Source organism: Lygodium microphyllum, chromosome 25 (genome assembly GCF_053477565.2).
Source record: "Lygodium microphyllum isolate KBCC chromosome 25, Lygodium_microphyllum_v1.1.10, whole genome shotgun sequence".
Classification (NCBI taxonomy): domain Eukaryota; kingdom Viridiplantae; phylum Streptophyta; class Polypodiopsida; order Schizaeales; family Lygodiaceae; genus Lygodium; species Lygodium microphyllum.
In genome coordinates, this window is record NC_141159.1 from 33,968,053 (window position 1) to 33,986,140 (window position 18,088).

At 42.8% G+C, this 18,088-nt stretch overlaps 1 protein-coding gene across 7 annotated transcripts in view; it reads right to left on the reverse strand.

Annotated features, from left to right (window-relative positions):
• Positions 1–18,088, reverse strand: part of LOC148014068 (zinc finger (C3HC4-type RING finger) family protein) — a 45,713-nt gene that overhangs the window by 8,696 nt on the left and 18,929 nt on the right. For all 7 annotated transcript variants that reach the window (XR_015688766.1, XM_087667382.1, XM_087667381.1 and 4 more), the window contains 5 exons: positions 5,058–5,118; positions 4,784–4,964; positions 4,666–4,704; positions 4,508–4,569; positions 3,851–3,887 (listed from right to left, as the gene is read on the reverse strand). Coding sequence is in view for 6 of the 7 variants with exons in the window: in XM_087667382.1 (XP_087523508.1) it covers positions 3,851–3,887; positions 4,508–4,569; positions 4,666–4,704; positions 4,784–4,964; positions 5,058–5,118 (380 nt within the window). In the remaining variant the exon portion in view is untranslated. The remainder of the gene's footprint in view (positions 1–3,850; positions 3,888–4,507; positions 4,570–4,665; positions 4,705–4,783; positions 4,965–5,057; positions 5,119–18,088) is intronic.

Genomic DNA, 18,088 nt, shown 5'->3' on the forward strand with positions numbered 1-18,088 from the left:
TCTTGCACGAACTTGTAGACATGTCTTGCTTCCCTATAGGCCCTAGGAGTTCAAAGTGTCACAAGAATCCATCGCATGAGAAACACACAAAGCCGTTTTTGACCCAAGGACTAAGTTAACCTAGAGGAATAAGTGTAGATAGAATTCTCTTTTTCCACATGATTCATTGATAGTCTCACAATCAAATAAAAGACCAAAGAACCCCAAGGATAAGTGGCTAATAGATTCAGGATGGTTGTATTTAAAGGTATAGTGCATAGGAAAGTAGAATGTTGTTTGTCGCTTTGTTTGCAATCTAGGGTCTATCTAGTTAAATAAATGTTGTCAAGGTAGTACATCTAGTAGTTATGTTTTCCATTTAGAGTTCTTTTGTGTTTCTCATCTCACTTGGTTCTTTGAGATTAGTAGTTTTTGCAGGCAAATCACAAAGGCAAAAGGGAGAACATCAATTACAATCCAAGTAAACTCTAAACTTAGCCTTATGCATCACGGGATGGAATTGCACTATCCACAATAAATTGTACTTGGGCACTACATGTGAGGGTCATCCCCCTAAATTGCAATATAATTCCATGCCATGGATGGGATAACACACTGAATCGCACCATCAAGTAGCAACTTGGCATATGAGGGCGACTATAAGTAGTGGATGCATGCACACTATTTAAGAGCACCATCAATGAGCATGCATGCCTTATCACATGCAATATTGGGTGCTTTGTCACTTAGTTATGAACCCTAGGCTGAGAAAGTAAGGAGATAGGTGACTTAAGGGACATGAAGAACTACACGGATTGTGAGCCCACGGCTTTTGATCAAATCACAATTGTTTCCAATGAGAGGTAGTGAGAGGGAGGATGAAGAGATATTTTCTCTCTCATTGAGAGGTGAGACAAGTATTAAAATGATAATTCTAACTAAGGAACTTTTGTTTCTACATTGTACATGCCACAATTGCATTTATAGTATAGGCTAGGCACAGGTCTTCTAACACATCTATATTTGTTTGAGTGAAGCATGGAGCAATATTGTCGCACACACTCTCTTCCAATTTGCACCCTCTTCTCAACACCATTATGTTTGATTACGAAGTTCTTCCTCACATCATAATCTTTTATAGGACATGAATATCTTGATAATTCCAAAGAGAAGAACAGGTTCTTAAAGACCTAAGGGAGCCTAGGGCACAATTGTGCCCCCCTTGGAGGACTACATACAATGCAAGGTACTCAAAACTGCCTTGCAATCAGTTCATCTCACACACATTCTTAAGAATGGTGCATCAGTGGCATGGTAACGGTGAAACACGTTTCACTGGCATTGAAACTTGAAACGCCTGAAACGTTTCACTAAAACGCAAAACAGCATGAGTGAAACATGACTTTTAAATGGAAAAGAAATTGTTTTTTCATGCTTTTTTGAGGTTTTTGGACACTCCACATATAGGGACCAGCATGAAGGACCGAGAGTGGTAAAATGAGGAAGGAGGAGAAGTATGCGGCATTTTGCTTACACATTTCACTCCAAGGAAAAGAATTGATTTCTATGAAAAGGTTTGCCAAATGTATTTTACATTATTCTATCATTTCATGTGGTATTCCACTTAGGACCTACCCAGAGATGAAACATTCATGGTGAAACACAACACTTCATGGGTGAAATGTTTCACAGTCAGCTTATCAGAGAAGAAGAAAACAAAGAAGAGGAGCAGTTGAATATGCAAAGGAAGGTAGGAATCTATCAATTGGCCTGAAGGAAATGAATGGCTGCCAAGTTATTACCTCTGTCTATAACAATCTCAATATAGCTCTATCCTTCAAATATTGGTGAGATAAATTTGTCCTCTAAACTGTCTAGAAGACTTATGCTTGCCAAGAGAAGTGAAAAAGTAATGCAGAAACGATTTAAGCATACAATGTATATTCAAGAGGGTAGCAATCTTCTATGGTTCTGCTCTAGACTACAGACCACAACCACAAATTTTGGAGGAAGCATAACATTGAATTGCAAGATCAGTAATACACAAGTTGTCAAGAGAATACCTTGGGTTTGTGAACAAAACACAAAGCATGTACGAACTCAACTAAAACTGAACTCAAATAGAAACTCAAGAAAACTCAAACACAAAAGTGTAGAGTGAAGGAATAATTAATTAACAGAATAAAACAATATATGTCCAAAGAGCAAAGAAAAACTCAAACCACTCCCTCTCTAGGAGCATGTTGAGCAGAGGGAGTCAATCGAGAGGACTTCTGGATGATCCCAAAGCAACACACCACACAAGCTCAAACATCGGAGGATGCCACCGCAGCTAGAGAAGAAGAAAACAAAGCCGTCGAAGCCCTAGAAAAGTGGGCAGCAGCAAACACAGCCTCAAGAGCAGAAAACACAGCTGTTTGGATGATCTGGGAACAAAGCAGCAGCATGAAGCAGACAGTCCCAATGATGACATTAGCCTGGTCAGTCAGAACAGCAGCAAGTGGCAGTTATTCCGATGCTGGAAATGCCAGACAGAACTCCAAACAGGTCACAAGCAGCCAGGAGAAGTCAAGGCAGCAGGGTGGCAGCTAGATGGCAGTAAGATGGCCTGCTGGACAGCAAAAGCAGTTGTTCTGGCGGCAGCAGCAGGTTTGGCAGCAGGTGGAGCAGCCAGCAGCAGGTGACAGGAAGGGTGTGGGTGCTGATGGTTACAAGGATATGCAAAGTGGCTGGACAGTATCCTATTCACAGACACATGAGCCAACCAACAGGGTGGCACCCGAACACTTTTGGCACATTTCATATTTGAGTTTTGGGGATGTTTTAGTGAGCTGAAAAAGGGGATTAAAGCTAATTAACCTTTTGTCAAGGGATTAAACCTAATTGACCTTTTGTAGCTTAACACAAGCCCCTTCGTAAGGAGAGCTGACATTGGCCAGTCAAGCAACCTTTCCTCATGTTAGGCATCCATAACCCCCATACGCTTGATTGGATCTCAGCATCCAACAAAAAGTGCTGTAGCACGTTATGGGAAGCTAAACTTAGACTGTCATGTAATATCCATTAAGACAGAAAAACGAAAGAGCTCCAACACTAGCCAATTTGTGACAAATGCTATGTAGAAAAGGGACCTTCTGATCTGTGGACCTTATACAAGAAGTGTCGTGGAGTAAAAAGCATGTAACTATATCTCCCTGAAATTAGCACCTGTATCATGTGCAAACAACATGTCTAAGAATTCCTCAACTTGGGAATTGGCACACACGGACCACACAGTGTCTCTTGAAATGAGGCCTCTGCACCATATAAAAGTCGATAAGTGTGTGATAACACAAAATGGAAAAACGCTGAGTACATTAACTCAAGTTCCCAGAATCAAGACCTGATTATAAGCTGAGTCACAACTGATGAGCTGAATAGCATTAAAAGCTGAGACGGAGTAAAAAAGGACAAAATACCAAGTGTATAACAAAAGTGAGAATAAAGATGGGGCTTTATTAGACAAACCTGACACTGGGAAGACAGAGAAAGTGCCATAAACTGTAAGAATAGAGGAGAATAAACTTAGACTACAAGCCAAAATGTGATCAGGTTGAACAGATGAGAGGAAGGAAAAGGACAAAAAAACAAGGGATGCATAGGAGAGATGGTGCTGCATTAGCAATGACAGGCAACAGAGGATAAGCAGCACCTCAACACCAGAGACATACATTCCTTACTGCCTCTAACTTTCTGAAACAAATACCTGCTTATTTCTTTTACATGCAGTATGCATATCATACAATTAGTTGAATTGGATGTAGCTAATTTTGAAATGCCTTTTTCTTTCAGGTTACACGCTTTATTTCATACCCTAAAAGAGCCCACTAACCTCCAAATAGAACCGCCCATCTGGAAGAGGATCACACCTGCTCATAAGAGACAATTCGGCAGTCTATTAGATTGTCTGTTGAAACACCACATACACCATTTCATCTATGTGGTGGCGCACATCAATAGGAAATACTCAAAATGAATACTAGAGTTTCAAGAAGCCAGAAAAAATCCTATGTCTCTTAAATGACATCCAAGCTACATAAATGAATCGTGAAGGCTTAAAAAATCCTCTCCAGACGATTCAAGCCACCCATCATACAGCTTTTCTACTTGCACTACACCAATCTTTTTCGAACATTATATTGTCCTTTCTTTTCTGATTCATGGAATAGATTGTTTTCATTGTTCCTTTTTAAAATTCCCCTGTTTTCATAAGAAGAGGGCTCGAGGGGCTCAGTTAGGTACTGTGATTTTAGCCTCCCTTAACACAAGAAATTTTGAATAAGAGAAACTTCTCAAATTCTAATCAGACCTGCCTGAAGAAAGAGGTTACAAACTGAGTTGCAGATTTTGCATTCAACAAATTCCCATCAGACTTGTCTAAACAGTTGCCCGTGGAGTCTGGACCTAAAGCGATTTCACTATGGAAATTGAAGTGAATGTTTGTAGAGTTTCCATATTAAATCAGTAGGTGAGCTATTGGATGCCCTACTCTGTTATTTCCACCTCACAGGCGGCATCTGCAATAATGCCAGTTTCTGGATCAATCCCCACCTGGAAGATACAAGACGATAATCATTAGCTTCATTTTCAAAGAGCATCCAGGTTATGCAGAAGCCATTTTGATAATTCACAAAGGTAAAGGCTAACCATGCCCATCCTGCGGTTTCCCTCCATGACTCTCCTAACCTGCAATGAAATATGAGAAAATGTATGGAAAACCAAGAATGAAAAAGACACATTCAAGAAAGAATCAAGTAACTTGTACCATGAGCCGATAACGCGGTTCAAAAATATGAAGTGACATCTTCTCACAAGGAATTACAACATCCATAACAAACAGTGGTAGTATTTCCCTTCCACTAGCCAAAGCTAGTGTGTCGGCTTCCTCCTTCCGTGCTGCATATTCCTCTGGGAAATTTTTCTCTATGATGTTGTTTAGGGTCACACTGTGTAAACAAAAAGAATCTTATAGGATAGGTGCACAAATAGTTTCTAGATGCACAAGTTACAAAAAGGATATTTCATTTTCAAAAGTGAACCTTATAGGGTAGGTCTTTGGGTTAAGCAACAGCACAACCCTGCATATTGGGCATTTATTACCTGCATACAATAAATATTCTCTCCTTTTTTGTGAAGAATTTTGAATTGATCTCTCTCTCTCTCTTTTCGTGACTCTCTCTCTCTCTCTCTCTCTCTCTCTCTCTCTCTCTCTCTCTTACTGAGTATGTATATTAGTCACAAAAGAAATACAAAAGTCTGCATAGGGTCACTAAAGAGACCACCCAATGCAAAGAAACTAAATCATCTCTGGTGAAGATATCACCGTCACCGTGCTGAATTAAGTTCAAGCTGCCACTGAAGAAATCCCTTAAGTTTCGCAACATGACATTGGATGCCCAAAGCGGCATAAAAAATGGACACATTGCGAGTGACCCAAATATGGACCATGATATTCAGCCTTGCCAAAGACCCAATCAAAAGGACGCATGCTAGTCCCCACCACAGCATGCCAAGTGTCAGAAAGGAGGACCCAAATCTTCCAAGCAAAAGGACAAGAGATGAATCAGTGATGGGAAGACTCAACTGTAGTGGTACAAAAGAAGCAATTCCCATTGGAAATACCCCGGTGGTGAAGAGCTGATGCAAGGGGAAGACCACCCACCAGCATTCTCCAAATGAATACCTTACATTTAAATGGAGCCTTGTTGATCCACCCCTCCATCACTGTCAATTTCCACTAGGCTTTAGATTTGTGCAATCCCCAAAGCACATTGGCTTTGATGGTCAACCATGAGCAATCTTTGATCATGAGATGATAAATCTAATTAATCGTAGAAGACTCAAGACTCAAACGCCCTACAAGCTCCCAATCTTGCCAAGAACAATCAGAATCTAGGATAGGAAAGGGTTGCCAATCCTAGAAAAGTCTAGAGACCTTACCCCAAATATCATAGTAGCAACATGTGACCCGAAAGACCCGTCTAATGGTGCGAAAAGACATCACTATCCCCCGAGGCAAGAGGATGGCATTAGCCACCGAGACCAATATGAGCCATGCAATTAAACTTAGGTCTCTCCTCTAATTTGTCCTCCCAAGCAAGTAGACAAGACACCACCAGAATTTCCATTTGCAATGAATTCGTTGTCTATCCTTTGCCAAATGCCATTGGACCTTGCAAAGTACTATCTTTCACAAGCACACCAAATGGTTGAGAAGAACGAAAGCAAGTGTAGAAAATTGAACCTCAGCATTAAGTACATGCCACCATGAACCCTAAACCTTCATATTACCATACAAAAGACCCTGATCTTCAAGGAAAAAATGGGCAAAGGGTTGTTGACCAGCACACATCACCTAAAAAAGAGACCAACGAAGGGCTGCCATATGGGCGTGAACATCCAAAACAGCCCCACCTCCCATAAATTTCGGGGTACAAACATGGCTCCCAAATATCCAAGATATACCAGTAGGCACAGAATCTTTCTTCCAGAACACGAAACGCAAGTGCCAGGGAGACCCTTCAAGTCAATATTAGAAGCATAATGATCTACGCAATTTAAGAGACACATGAAATGGCCAAGCTTGAGATTTCCAATAAACAAACTCGGTTTCCAATTTTTGTGATATCCATTTCAGCAGGAGTCTTCGCTACACATCAACACCCAAGGGATAATCAAGATGCCTTACAATGTCTCCCTGCTGAACAACCACACCCTCCCACCCCAAATCTAGCAAATTCAATCCAATACAAGTAATAAGGGAGGATTTGACAGCATTAATACGGAGACCCAACACATGTCCAAACAATTCCCAAACATCTAAAGCTTTGCAAAGGTTACAAGCATTTGCTTTTAGAACCATGAATGTAACATCAGCCAGCGCCTAACCAACAAAATGTTGGTGTGAAGACAAAGATAAACTAGCCAGCCGTCATGTTACACTTATCATGTTCCTCTAAAGTTCTGGTGTAAACACTCTCTTATCCATGAGTACCATATAGCTGGAGAAAGGTTTTTTCCCCATGTGAATAACCATCACTGGGTGTGGCACTTAGTATCTTAGGGATTGTACTTTCATTATCATTCTCACACAGTGGATGTGACCTTCCAGCACTCTCTTCTCTCTTTTTGTTTACTTATTCACCGTGAGTGTGCATGAGTATGCACATATTGTTGAATCCTTACCTAATTGTGGTATCACAGCTATACCTCTTAGCCGCCATTACCACCACCTGAGCCTTTGTTGAGCCTCGAGCTCACCTACTCTCCTCCTGCATTCCCATCCTTGTGCTAGTATCCAACAATGTTCTTCAGTCACCCTGTCATGAATTCTGACCTGCCACACAATCAGCCTTGTACCCATTACATATATTGTCTGCCGCCACACAGCCTACCTTTCCTACCACTTACCTATCTTGCCCGCTGCCTATCCTGCGCGCTGCCTCTCCTGCTTGCCACCACACAACCTACCTTGCTTACCACCTACCTATCCTGTCTGCCCCACAATTGTGCTATCGCTTGACCCGCATACACCCGACAACTACATTTGAGCCCCTAACAAGCAACGCATGATCCGTGATACTCCACGCTTTCAATGACAAGCCCCAACAGCTCCACTACATCATGCAACTGCGCCTTGCTTCTCCTTGCAAGCCTCAACATTAAAATTTTAATATATAATGATAACCTTGTTATTGCTTAGCCTCAATCAACATTAAATCCTTCTTCATGCACAATCTCTTAACAAGCACAAAATTGGAAAATTTTTGCAACATTCATCAATTTCTATCCAATTTCTTCAAAAAAACTAAGGCTTTTGTCTAAAGGCCCCAAATTTCACCAAAACCTTACGGATTATGTGTTTGGTGCTCAATATTTGCCCGGTTTCATGCCATAAATTTGAGGCTTTTAACATTCAAGCCCAAATTTCAACAAATAAATTTGGGTCTTTTGTGAAATTTTCCAAATCCATCAACATTGAGGCCAATTACACCTGCACCGACATATTCACGAACATTGCAACCTTTTTCAAATGCAAATTTTTCTTCACCATTATCAATTGTGCAAAAACTTGTAAGTTTTTAGCATTTTCTTTGCTTTTTCATATTGTTGTACCTACAACTACACATTTGGCAGTAATTGTTGTGAAAAGTCAATTGTATGCAACAAGCAATGGCAAGCCAAAATGATTTGCTAAACATGGTTGGGGACTCCAATAAATTGAATGCCACGAATTTCCAATGTGGGCATACATGATAAAGCATGTTTTAGTTGCCAAGCAGCTTTGGGATTGTGTATCTAGGATTGTGTACTGCAAAAACCAGCCCAATGTCAAGCCTATAGCTATGTTTGACAGTTTGTTACCATTGTTTTAGCAAAGTGCACCCGATCTTGGTCAATTTCAGCAGCCCATTGAGGGTGTATAGAAACAAAATCAGTAGCAGACACATGCTGAACAGCAACCTAATTTTTAGCCCATTGCTCAATGTATTGCAAATGATGAAGTGGGTGATGAGAGGGCTGCTATTCGGGAAGGTAAAACAGTCCTAGATGGCTGCTAGATACGTTACGGGACAATAAATACTCCATTCCACTTCCCAATAGAACTAGAATAGCCACTCACCATGCAGAGGACAACTAAGTTGCACAGGCACTTGTAGCTACTACATGCAACGAGGAGCCTATTTCTTTGTGTGATGCTTTAGAGAATGAGCATTGAATGGCAGCTATGCTGTCAGAGATGGGCTCTATCCATAAAAATGGCATGTGTCTTGCTTGTTGGCAAGCATGCTATAGGCACAAAGTGGGTTTACAAATTAAAATGCAGATCTGATGGTAGCATTGATTGCTACAAGGCACATCTTGTTACCAAAGGGTATGCCCAATAACATGGGATTGACTACGATGAGACGTTTGCACCCACTTCAAGTATGACCACCATTCACAGTGTCATTGCTTTGGCTGTCCATTTTGATTGGTATGTGCATCAATTGGATGTGCAAACTACTTTTTTGAATGGTGATCTTCATGAGCACATTTATGTCACACAACCTTCTGCTTTGTTCAAACAAGCTCAACAAGCAAAGTGAGCTAGTTGCATAAGGCCCTCTATGATTTGAAACAAGCACCTAGGACATGGTATGAAAAGATAAATGCATATTCGATTGCTCTTGGCTTTAATAATTCACGCACTGAAAGCACGCTTTATATCCACAAAGATGGGAATAACCTCTTGATTTTCATTGTTTATGTGGATGATATACTGTTGACTGGACCTCATGAAACACAGATTGCAGCCTTAAAGGCTGAACTACAACATACTTTTGATGTCACAAATCTTGGCCACTTGCACTACTATGTTGGCATACAATTTACTACGATTGAGGGGGGCATTATTTTGCAACAGTAAGTATATTGGGCAGCTCCTTGAGCATTTTCATATGGAAGACTACAAGTCTATCTCTTCTCCAATTGAGACAAGCCATAGGTTTGCACTTGAGGATGCACGAGATCCATTTGATGCTTCTCTTATCAACAGGTTGTTGGCTGTCTATTGAATTTGTGTAATACACAGCCAAATATTCAGTTTGGGGTCTCAATGGACATGCTTTATGCATAGCCCTGATACTACACATTGGCAAGCAATCAAATGTGTCTTTCGCTATCTTAAAGGCACTCAAACATTGGACCTTTCCTATCCTAAAGGAACTTCTCTTTGCTTGCATGCATTCATAGACAGTGATTGGGTTGGTTGTTTTGACATGCGGGTGTCTACTAGTGGTAAACTGTTTCATGCTTGGTGATTTATGTATTTCTTGGCTGAGCAAGAAACAATCTACGGTGGCCACATCTAGCTATGAGACTGAATACATGGCAGCATTTATAGATACATTGGAATGTGTATGGCTTAGACGCCTTTTGGTCGATCTTACTATGGGACAACAGTCACCCACTCCTATCTATACTAACAATCAGAGTGCCATGGCAATTGCAAGAAATTGAATTTTTCATGCTTGTACTAAGCACATTGAGGTGCATCATCAATATGTTAGAGAGAGGCTCCATGTAGGGGAGAGATGACTTGGTTTATATCCCTACACAAGACAACTTAGCCAATGTGTTTACAAAAGCTCTCTCTAGAGAGGTGGTGTGAACACCCATCAATGGATGTGGTACTTAGTACTTTAGGTATTGTACTTTCATTATCATTTTCACATAGTGGATGTGACCTTCCATCACTCTCTTCTCTCTCGAATCCTAAAGGCCGGAGACCCCATTTTCACAAACTACTGGACGGTCATGGTTGGCCATGTGTTGGCTATGCTCTACAGATCCATCCTGGAGCATGAGCTAAGCAAATGGACGGAGACACACCAACACCGGGCACGGGGGCAAGCCGGCTTTAGGAGAGGCTACTCTACACTTGACCACATCCTCACACTCCGAGCTATCATTGAAGAGAATAGGGCACAAGGAAAGCGGGTGTACCGTTGCTTTGTGGACTTCCGCAAGACCTTTGATACAGTTCCCCAAGCCAGACTCATGCAGAGACTACAGGCGCTCAAAGTCTCGGCAAAGATGAGATGGGGAATCTTGGCTCTATACGAGTCTGTCAAACTGAATGGGTCTAAGCACTGAGAGGGCTGTCAGAGGAGATTATTAGCACTATTGGGGTAAAGCAGGGATGCCCCCTCTCCCCCACCCTGTTCGGGCTCTACATCGACGAGATATCAGATTATGTGGACAGACTTGGAGGGGAGGGGTCCTACCTAGGGGGGACACTAATACCCATGCTACTATATGCAGATGATATAGTTCTTTTCTCTAGTACGTCAGAGGGACTACAATGCCACCTAAACGCATTACGAACCTTTTGCCACGACAGGGACCTCACAGTGAACCTGGGGAAAACCAAGATCATGGTATTCAACACATCCACCCAATGGATCCACCAGTCAATGCCCCACTTCAAATACGGAGAGGATATAGTCGAGGTGGTCCAAAAATATGTTTACCTAGGGATCACATTCTCAAGGCCAAGATTCACCCTGAGGAAGGCTGTGGCAAACAGACTAATATGTGGCTACACTGCCCTAGGATCTATGGAAAGCCAATGTGCACGTCTACAATTTCAAGAACCTCGGATGAAGCTATGGCTCTTTGATACCTTGGTCACACCAGCACTTCTATATGGGGTCCCGATATGGGGGTCTAGCCTCTACCATACACGGCGAACCATACAAGATCAGCCATTGCCCAAAGGGGAGGAGAGATACGAAGGATGAAAGCACATGGAACGCCCCCTAGTGACGATGATCTCCCGACTGATCAGGAGTAAACCATCAATACCACATGAGAATGTGAGGGCAGAATTGGGAGCACCACCTATAGTGGCAGAGGCCCTATCCCACACGGTGACCTTCCTGCATAGGCTTTGGAGCCTACCTCAACACAGATACTCCTACCTCGCACTAGAATCATCCAAACAACTCGCATCGCAAGGGGACACTAAATGTTGGTACGCCCGTACTTAGGCATGGCTACAGCTGCATGGGCTACACATGGACCACCTCCCGCCCCTACAATATAGTCTCGACTGCCCCCACCTGAAGATTAGTTGGGAGAAGTTGAACTACGTCATCAAGGCGGACATTATTCAACTACACACAACCAGGACATGGGTGTTACTGGCCGAGGATGGGGAAGAAGATGTCCTTCTGCCGAGAGCACCTCCTACGCCTCACACCTGATGGCTTCGTTATACGCCCGAGATACATGGATGTACACCTACCCCATGGGGTCCGAAGTGCCATCGGGCAACTCTGTACCTCATCACACTAGCTACGGATCGAGACAGGCAGATACGGAGCAGACTCTCTCCCCCTAGAGAACAGGATCTGCCAACCCTGACAACTAGAGCCATAGACAGAAGAACATTACATATGTAGATGTCCGGTGTACTACAAGATCAAAGGCCACTTCCACTGTCTCTTCAAAGAGGGATTTGGACCACTCTCCCAAACACTAGACTTCCCCGACCAGAAATGCATCGAGCTCTTCCTCCTGGAGCTACGCCGACATAGGGACCACCTTCTACGGGTTCGGGACCAAACAGCCTAGAACACGTAGCAATGCACCCTCCAAGAGTTCTACAGACCCTCAGTCACCCCCTCTACAACGAGGACTGCAGCCAACCGACCAGTGGCCCCACCCCGAGGAGTCACATTGGATAGAGATACAAAGAGAGGCAGAGCTCACCATCCACACCCAGCAGGCCCACGCCACCGCAGGAGACATCACCTACAGATACAGCGGATACTACAGCGCCATCGGGGAGCCATATCCTGCCGCTTCAACTTCTCCATGCTAGACAGGCCCATGCAAGTTAAGATGACTACGCTCCATGAGCAGTTCTGCACTGCACTTGAAGTGCATCTAGATTGTATTGAGTCTGTATACCATTTTGTACCTACTGACCTAGTTCACCATAACACCAAATAGTAGCTTTACTGGGACTTGGAAAACTTCCCAGACATTTCGTATGTAACCTTTTGTCTCATACACCAACTTGGCCTCTTGTAGATGTTAATATAACTTTCTTTCTTTCTTTCTTTCTTGTTGTTCACTTGTTCATTGTGAGTGTATGTGAGTTTGTGCATCTTGTTGAATCCTAACCTAACGTGTCCCATATCAACAAGATGCCATAATATAGAAAGAATGGAGTGAGTAGCAAGCGCAAAAAGGAGTGGGCTCAGAGGATAGCCCTATCAAACCAAGTGTGCAAGGAAAAAGGGCTGAGTGACTCCACCATTTAGCATAACACGGGAAGTAGCACCCCTATTGATGGTATAGATGACTTTGAACCCCAATGGCAAAATCCCTCTCTTCTTTTTTTTCATAACAAGTCATTATATTAATTACGAAAAAAATACATGAAAACAAGATTACAAAGTGTAGGCACTAGGCCATCATATGCGAACCAAATACAATGGATTCAATAATCACAAAAGACGAGCATGCAAAAGGCACCTGAGGACTAGATAGACACAAGAGATCAAGATTTTGTTGCATGGGCCTATGCCTTTGCTGCTAAAGACTTCAACACACCATCTTCAAAGAAATCCCACAATACCATAAAGGGGTTGGGCCTCTGATGTTTGGCCCATGAGAATGAAAGCGCATCTGCAGTGTGGGAAGTGGAGCCTGGGTATTGGCGATCCCACGGAGTGATGACTTTGCCAGTAATATCAAAAGCCAACTAGGCTGGAGGGTCATGGGTGCATTGGGTTTGCTATCCCTCTTTAGGGGGCTATAGATCCTTGCTATGTGGGCCATGAGCACGCGGTGATTGGTTCAATTACTATTGTTGTGGTTGTTGTTTGGAGGCCAACAAGTCTTTGACAGCAACAAGAACTCAAGTAGTGGGTATTAGATGATTTGTCTCGATGACACAAGTAAGTTTAGAGGGGATCGTACGAAGCAGAAAGGTTGCTAGATGTTGTAGGCACGGAAGTGTCCTTCCCTTTTCACTTATTGTGCCAGGCTTCCATCCATTCCTAGGTTTCCGGATCTGTAGGAGTTGCTTGCTTGTCTTTGGATTGATTGGGTTGAATCATCTCCTACTCTACAAAAGGCAAGGGTGTGTTTTGGTCCTTATCCATGGGCTGATCTGCAAAGATAGTCTTTCTGTCTAGGCATTCAACCATGAAGTGACCCAGTTGGCCACAAGAGAAGCAGCGGCCAGCAAAGGTACCCCACTTGAGCCAAAACCAATGAGGTCGCGTACTAGTGCAATGCAGGCGCAACCTGTTAGATCTCTTCTTGGTGGTATTCCATAGCATACATGGGCTGATCTGCAAAGATAGTCTTTCTGTCTAGGCATTCAACCATGAAGTGACCCAGTTGGCCACAAGAGAAGCAGCGGCGAGCAAAGGTACCCCACTTGAGCCAAAACCAATGAGGTCGCGTACTAGTGCAATGTAGGCACAACCTGTTAGATCTCTTCTTGGTGGTATTCCATAGCATACACAATCTATTCATGTTTGCTACCTTCAAACTTGGGGGCACCAACACGTGACCCATTGCATCCTTAAGAAGGGCCCAATAAACAGCCGGACAACTCTCCACTTCCACCCATACTAGACATGAGCGCTTGAGTAGACGCTGGAAATCTGCCATTGAACGCCATGAAACAATATGTACCAACTACTTATCAAAGAAGAGGTGGTTGATGGAGAAGAAAATCTTGTGCCGAAGCAAAGAGGAACACAACCACATAGAAACCACGTGGGCCAGCAAATATCTCCTCAACACAATCAAGCCTGAAGAAGAGGCGTCAGCCTCTAACGAATGTGAGCAAGCATTGAAATCCGGCTAGTGAAGAAGAGGATGACACCAATCGCTTGTGAAAAGCAAAAAATAGAGCAAAGAACCTCCTAAGTATCAACTTGGGTATCCAAGATCTCTTTCTCTATGCAAGCAAGAATTGCTCAATGATTGTGCTCAACAAACTCCTCCAAGAGTGAATTCACAAACTCAAGCAAGTGTTCCCAAATTGGTTCAGGAAAATCCTCTGAATTAGAAGTCACATGGACATATGAGCAAAGTGGAGAATCACCCAATGACGGGACCTCTGAGGCTGCGGTAGATTCATCATGGAGATGCTTGCTGTGTTTGACAAATGGCTAAGCATCTAACGGGAGCAAAACCATCTCATCAATGCAAGGTACCATATCTTCTTCCACCGTATCGTCTTCCATGTCCATGTCGAGGGGGGCCACGAGAACATCAACCTAATCCATATCCTCAGAATTCGCCTCTACCGTCAAGGCAAGGGAGCAAACATCTGCTACAAATCCTCACCTGATACAAGCAACACAATCCAGTCAAACGGGAGATCACTGCAAGCTGGACAAAACAAGGAAGGCAAGTCATGGCTGTTGAGGGAGCTTGTCTAGCTACAGGACAATCTAGCATCGCTAGGCAAGGGTGGACTACTGGCCATTTGAGTAGCATTGGCCCTCTATCTCTCTTTACACCTCAACGCAAAACCACAATAGTAGAGGGACACGTCTAGTCTTCAGCAAGTGATATGTCTAGTCTTTAGCGCTGACAAACAGGGCAGTGGGCTGCCACAAGAGGCACCCACAAGCAAGGCAACAAACCCTAAGCAAGAAGCAGCAAGTGGACCGAGACATGGAACCACACACTAGCATGCACTCACGGAGTTTTATAGAGCATCAACTACTCCCTCCACCACAAAGCCCTCCCTGGTGTCCCAACTGACACCCTACCACAAGGGATCACCTTAGACACAACCATGAAGAGATGTAGAGCCCACCATCCATGTCCAGCTAGTCCACGCCCTTGCACAAGGCATCATCTACAGATACAAAGGATACTACACCATCATAGGGGGACCCTACTTCAACCTCTCTATGCTAGACAGACCCATGAGAGAGATCCGCAAATGAGAGTGCTTCTTGAGCACTTCCATACTATATCTGGCTTAGTTATCATTTTGTACTCATCAACTATGTATTGTTCACTATTTATTTTCTATTTAGATAGTCATAGCATAAGATGTCAGCTATTTTGGGACATGGGAAATTTTCCCTGAATTTTCAGATGTAACATTTTGGTCTCATAGGCCGATTACTGCATAGAAATGTACGTACATACAAGAGTGTGTGTGTGTGTGTGTGTGTGTGTGTGTGTGTGTGTGTGTGTGAGCGCGTGTGTGCGCACGTGTGCGTGCACACGTGCGCACACGTGCGCACACACGCGCGCACAAAGGAGATAGGGACGTAAAGTTGTGCCACTATTGGTTGATCCAACAAGGGCCTCCAATAAGAAACTCTCCAAAAAGAACTTTGCCCTAATATGGGATCTTTGACTTCCATAAGTATAGCAATCTATCCCACTATTTTGTACAACTATCTCTACACAACAACAACCTAGAAGCCTTTTCTATAAACCATCATTTATCCTTTATCACATTATCACATATCGCATTAGCTGAATGCTGCAGAAATTCATCAAGATAAATAAAACACCAATCTCAACAAGGCACTAAGTCCTCAAAATCAAGAATGGGAGAGTATGGAAAGCAGCCAGCTAGATGGTGCAGGTTCGTGGTTCGTGGTTTAACGATAGTAAACATTTTTGCTCATGTATGGTCATGGATCTGCCATGGGCAAGCCACTATTTTGTACAACTACCTCTACACAGCTACAACTTATGAGCCTTTCTATAACCCATCATTTATCCTTTATCACCTTATGATCTATTGCATTAGCTGAATGCTGCAGGAATTCATCAAGATAATTGAAATACCAATCTTGATAAGGCACAAAGTCCTCAAAATCAAGAACTAGAGACTATGGACAGCAGCCAGCTAGATGGTGCAAGTTCATGGTTCGTGGTTTGTGGTTTAGTGATAGTAAATATTTTTGTTCATCGATGGTCATGGATCTACCATGGGCAAGACAATACACTACTCCAAGAATACATAGTGCATGAGTGTGCAAGATTGCAAACAGGCTGGAATATAGCCTGGATTTATTGTATGAGTATACAGCAAATACTCCCGAGTATACAACGAATACTCCCTCTATACTCTCACTTTTGTTGTTTTGGGTTGTTGGGTACTAGGGCATCATGTATATCCTCCCTAACTTGTCCATCGAAGATGAAGCACGCATTGTGGCCTATCTATTTTTATCATATGGACCAACTACTTTCCATTAGACTAGCAACGGATACTCCCTCTATACTCTCACATTTGTTTTGGGTTGTTGGGTACTAGGGCATCATGTATATCCTCCCTAACTTGTCCATGGAAGATGAAACACACATTGTGGCCTATCTATTTTTATTGTATGGACCAACTACTTTCACACACTCAAACAACCACAAAGGGGGGCACCTCCCCTCCAAATATTAGCTATGAAACAACATAAGCATCTCCTATGGACACCATAATCCACAAGCCAAGCAAACAAAGAAGCTTGATTGCAACCAGCATTCTCCCCCTCGGGCCACCCACCAAAGAGGAGGGTTCACAAGAGTATTCAAGGAACAAGATGTTAGCAAATATGTCAGTTCATGTGTGAGTCTGTGCATGCTAGAGAGGGTTGGGCACATTCTAGATATTTTAGGCATTGTATACTTGTCATTTTCATGGTGTTTAGGGCATTTATTGCTGGCCAACCAGCATTTATTGTTGGCTGACCTGACATCATCTATGGCTTAGATTTGGCCTATATATTGGGGCTCCTCCTCCTCAATCATGATCATCATTCACCTCCTACAAGTTTTGGGGAGAGAGAAAGTAGATGTCATGGGAATGTGAAATTTTGAGATGCCCTAATCTTGCCGATAACATGTGATTAAGAATTAAATCTGCAAGGTTATTTAGCACATGTGATGCACATGGCAATTATTTTATGGTAACAAGCCAAGAACCCTAAAGGATGCAATGGGTGTCAAAGGCAAAAGTAGTAATAAGTTGTGCCTGACAAGTACTAGGTGGTACCTAGTGTCTGATTTGGGCCTAAACCAATTTATCAACCACTAATGTCAGTGGTGGCATTAAAGACTAGGCATTAATCAATTAATTAATGCCAATCTAAGGGTCAACAACAGCTCAAGGTTACTTGGAAGACAATTTGGTCTAGACAATTTGGTCAAATTCATTTTCTAAGTACTAAAACAATTATTAAATTAACTTTTAAAATTAATATTCTAAAAATTAAATTAATAAGTTGAATAATGCTGGAAAATTGGATTAGAAGACTACCACTTGGCTAAACTTGCCCATGCAAGTGGGAAAAACGTTTTTTGGGCTGGTGGAAGTCTATTCCAGCCATTGTGAGAGAGAGAAGGCTGTTACAAAGCAAGGAGATATTGTTGATGTGATTCATAGCCACCGTGAGAGCATACAAGAGGGGCCAACAGTCTTTCTGATGGTCCTAAGCTGTAAATGACAGCTTCCATGGCTGGTTAAGCAAGACAGCAACAATTTTTCAGCCTTTCTTGCAATGAGACTCTGAAATTTCTCTTTCTACAG